At 57.9% G+C, this 3,328-nt stretch overlaps 1 protein-coding gene across 1 annotated transcript; it reads left to right on the top strand.

Annotated features, from left to right (window-relative positions):
• The first annotated feature begins 1,065 nt into the window (after positions 1–1,065).
• On the top strand, positions 1,066–3,098 carry LOC119352891 (cytochrome P450 93G1-like). Its single transcript, XM_037619483.1, has 2 exons — positions 1,066–2,115; positions 2,198–3,098. The coding sequence occupies exons 1-2, from the start codon at positions 1,117–1,119 to the stop codon at positions 2,837–2,839; spliced, it is 1,641 nt and encodes a 546-aa protein (XP_037475380.1). The 5' UTR covers positions 1,066–1,116; the 3' UTR covers positions 2,840–3,098.
• Positions 3,099–3,328: the final 230 nt, after the last annotated feature.

Genomic DNA, 3,328 nt, shown 5'->3' with positions numbered 1-3,328 from the left:
CGTATCATCTCTATACGTCCGGGCTATTCACGAACTCTCATATTCTAACAAAATATAGAGAGAAAATATAAGACTTGTCGACACGCCAGTCCGCCACGTAGGACACGGGCCATCATGACCACATTTTTTTCACCTTCTTTTTTTTCTATCTATTCATCATTAATCATGGCAGTATGAACACAAAAAATAATAAAAAAATTATCCAGATTCATAGGCCACCTAGCGACGACTACAAACGCCGTTGTCATCATCCCTTACTCACTGGAGCCGGGCAAAACTTGTTGTAATAGACAGTCGAAAAGTCATCGTACTAAGGCCCCATAGGATCAACATTAAAACAGCAATCGTTGCCGATGAAAAGAAGCGTAGATCAAAAGGATCCAACCCGAAGACACACTGACGTAGATGAACAAAGACCGGATCCACCAAAGACAATCATCGACTGAATCCCACGAGATCCACCGGAGACACACCCCCACACGCCCTCCGACGATGCTAGACAGACCACCGGGATGAGGGCCAGGCAGAGAGAACCTTATTCCACCTTTATGGAGTCGTCACCGTCTCGTCTTTCTGAGTAGGACACAAACCCTAGCAAAACTCAAATAAACATATTAAAACGGAGCCCTCCCGCCGGCGAGGACCGGGATCCACCGCGTCTCCATGGCCTTAAGGCCACATAAGGCGAGGCAGATCGACGGCGGCGCCGACGTGAGGCAGGAGCCCTAGCCGCCTCTTCTTGGAGAAGAGAGGGGAGGTTTTTTTTTCTTCCTTCACATGCAAGTGATTAGAAATATATAAAATATAATAAGGAATATGGCTATATGAAGGAATAAACAGGGGCTCAAAACGAACAATGAAGGATGTGGACGTCTAGGAGGCCGGATTCGTGGATGCTCTTAATTACACAGCACGGAGCGAATACGATCGATCCTGGGGAAGCTTGCTGATAGATCATGGTGATGAGGTGATCCATACGTTTACCTACCGACGAGTCCACTGGAGCTCAGTTAATTAATCACCAGCTTGTTAATCGCATTTCCCGCCTATATTAACACACAACAGTTACGTGCGTGTAAGTGTGATCCAGAGGTAGCAGGCGCTACCCTCGCGGCAATGGCAACGGCGTCGAGCATGCAGCAGCCGGCGCTGCTTCTTCGGCAGCTGACGCAGGACCCAGTGACGGCCTCCCTCCTCGCGGCCGCGCTCGCCACCGCGGTCCTTATGATCGCCGCCGTGAGCAGAGGCGGGGGACGGAAGCCGCGGCTGCCGCCGAGCCCGAGGGGCTTCCCGGTGATCGGGCACCTGCACCTGGTGCGCCCGCCGGTGCACCGCACCTTCCACGACCTGGCGGCCAGGCTGGGCCCGCTGATGCACATCCGGCTCGGCTCCACCCACTGCGTCGTGGCCAGCTCGGCCGGCGTCGCCGCCGAGCTCATTCGGGCCCACGAGGGCAAGATCTCGGAGCGGCCGCTCACGGCCGTGGCCCGTCAGTTCGCCTACGGCGACGACGGCTTCGCCTTCGCGCCCTACGGCCCGCACTGGCGCTCCATGAAGCGCCTCTGCATGTCCGAGCTCCTCGGCCCCCGCACCGTCGAGCAGCTCCGCCCCGTCCGCCGCGCCGGCCTCGTGTCCCTGCTGCAGAGCGTGCTGCACCGGGCGTCGGGTGCTGAGGCGGTCGACCTCACCGCCGCGCTCATCCGGCTGTCCAACACGTCCATCATCAGGATGATGGCCAGCACCGTGCCTGGGAGCGTCACGGAGGAGGCGCAGGCGCTGGTGAAGGCCGTGGCGGAGCTAGTCGGCGCGTTTAACGTCGAGGACTACATCGCCGTGTGCCGCGGCTGGGACCTCCAGGGCCTCCGCCGCCGGGCCGCCGACGTCCACCGCCGCTTCGACGCGCTGCTCGAGGAGATGATTCGGCACAAGGAGGAGGCCCGAGAGGCCAGGAAGATGCGTGGCGGAGCAGAAGGAGAGACGCCGGAGAAGAAGACGGCCACGGGAACGACGACGGAGAGCAGCAAGGACTTGCTCGACATCCTGCTGGACAAGTTGGAGGACGACGCGGCGGCGGAGGTGAAGCTCACCAGGAAGAAGATCAAAGCCTTCGTCATCGTAAGACCAAAGATTTGGACCTTCTTCGTGCCGTTGCGTTTATTGAATTCTTCTCGATCACACACGTGGATGTACTATGCAGGACGTGGTGACCGCGGGCTCCGACACGTCGGCGGCGATGGTGGAGTGGATGCTGGCGGAGCTGATGAACCACCCGGAGTGCCTCCGCAAGGTGCGCACGGAGATCGACGCGGTGGTGGGGCGCGACAGGATCGCGGGCGAGGGCGACGTGGCGAGCCTTCCCTACCTGCAGGCGGCGTACAAGGAGACGCTCCGGCTGCGCCCAGCAGCCCCGATCGCGCACCGGCAGTCGGCGGAGGAGATGGTGATCTCCGCGGCCGGCGGGTTCACGGTGCCGGCGGGCACGGCGGTGTTCATCAACCTGTGGTCCATCGCGCGCGACCCGGCCAACTGGGACGCGCCGCTGGAGTTCCGGCCGGAGCGGTTCATGGCCGGCGGCCGCAACGAGGCGCTGGACCCGCGCGGGCAGCACTTCCAGTACCTGCCGTTCGGGAGTGGCCGGCGCGGGTGCCCCGGCATGGGGCTCGCGCTCCAGTCCGTGCCCGCCGTCGTGGCAGCCCTCGTGCAGTGCTTCGACTGGGCCGTGGACGGCGACGCGGAGAAGATAGACATGGAGGAGGCCGACGGGCTGGTGTGCGCGCGCAAGCACCCGCTGCTGCTCCGGCCCTCGCCACGCCTCAGCCCCTTCCCGGCGGTCGTCTAAGCCACGCCGCACGGACGCCGGCGCGGCGTCGCTGTCGTCCACGTTCCTCTATACTTTTTCTTGTGCCGTCCGCACGTACACGTCAAGAGTGGTCGTTTCCTACTATACGTACTACTGCCGCTGGCACGTTAATGAAGCTGTTTACAGTCATTGTCAGGTGGTTCATAGGTTGTAACTTCTTTACTTCCATATGGATCTATGTATATTGCTGTCACATCTTACTAATAAATACTACAGTACTGGTACAGTATAAATTAGGCATTGTCCATGTTATTAGAATACATACACATTGAAGATTACAAAACCGGAGATAATCAGATAATCTAGAATAACGTAGAGATAGAATATTTTCTTGGACACAAGTTTCTAGGTTCTTGCTGTCAACTCCCTTCGGGCTTTTTTTATGTAATTTTTATTATTTCTGATGTTCACCTTCTGAAAAGATAAATAAATCAAAAGTTTTCCGGCAAAAGAAACTTCCTTGGTTTT

This window comes from Triticum dicoccoides, chromosome 2A, assembly GCF_002162155.2.
Source record: "Triticum dicoccoides isolate Atlit2015 ecotype Zavitan chromosome 2A, WEW_v2.0, whole genome shotgun sequence".
NCBI lineage: Eukaryota > Viridiplantae > Streptophyta > Magnoliopsida > Poales > Poaceae > Triticum > Triticum dicoccoides.
This window is presented reverse-complemented; position numbering and strand designations above follow the sequence as displayed.

Coding starts and splice junctions, on each gene's coding strand:
- LOC119352891 (XM_037619483.1), top strand. CDS start 1,117: ATGGCAACGGCGTCGAGCATGCAGCAGCCGGCGCTGCTTCTTCGGCAG. Junction 2,116..2,197: donor AGATCAAAGCCTTCGTCATC/GTAAGACCAAAG, acceptor TGTACTATGCAG/GACGTGGTGACCGCGGGCTC.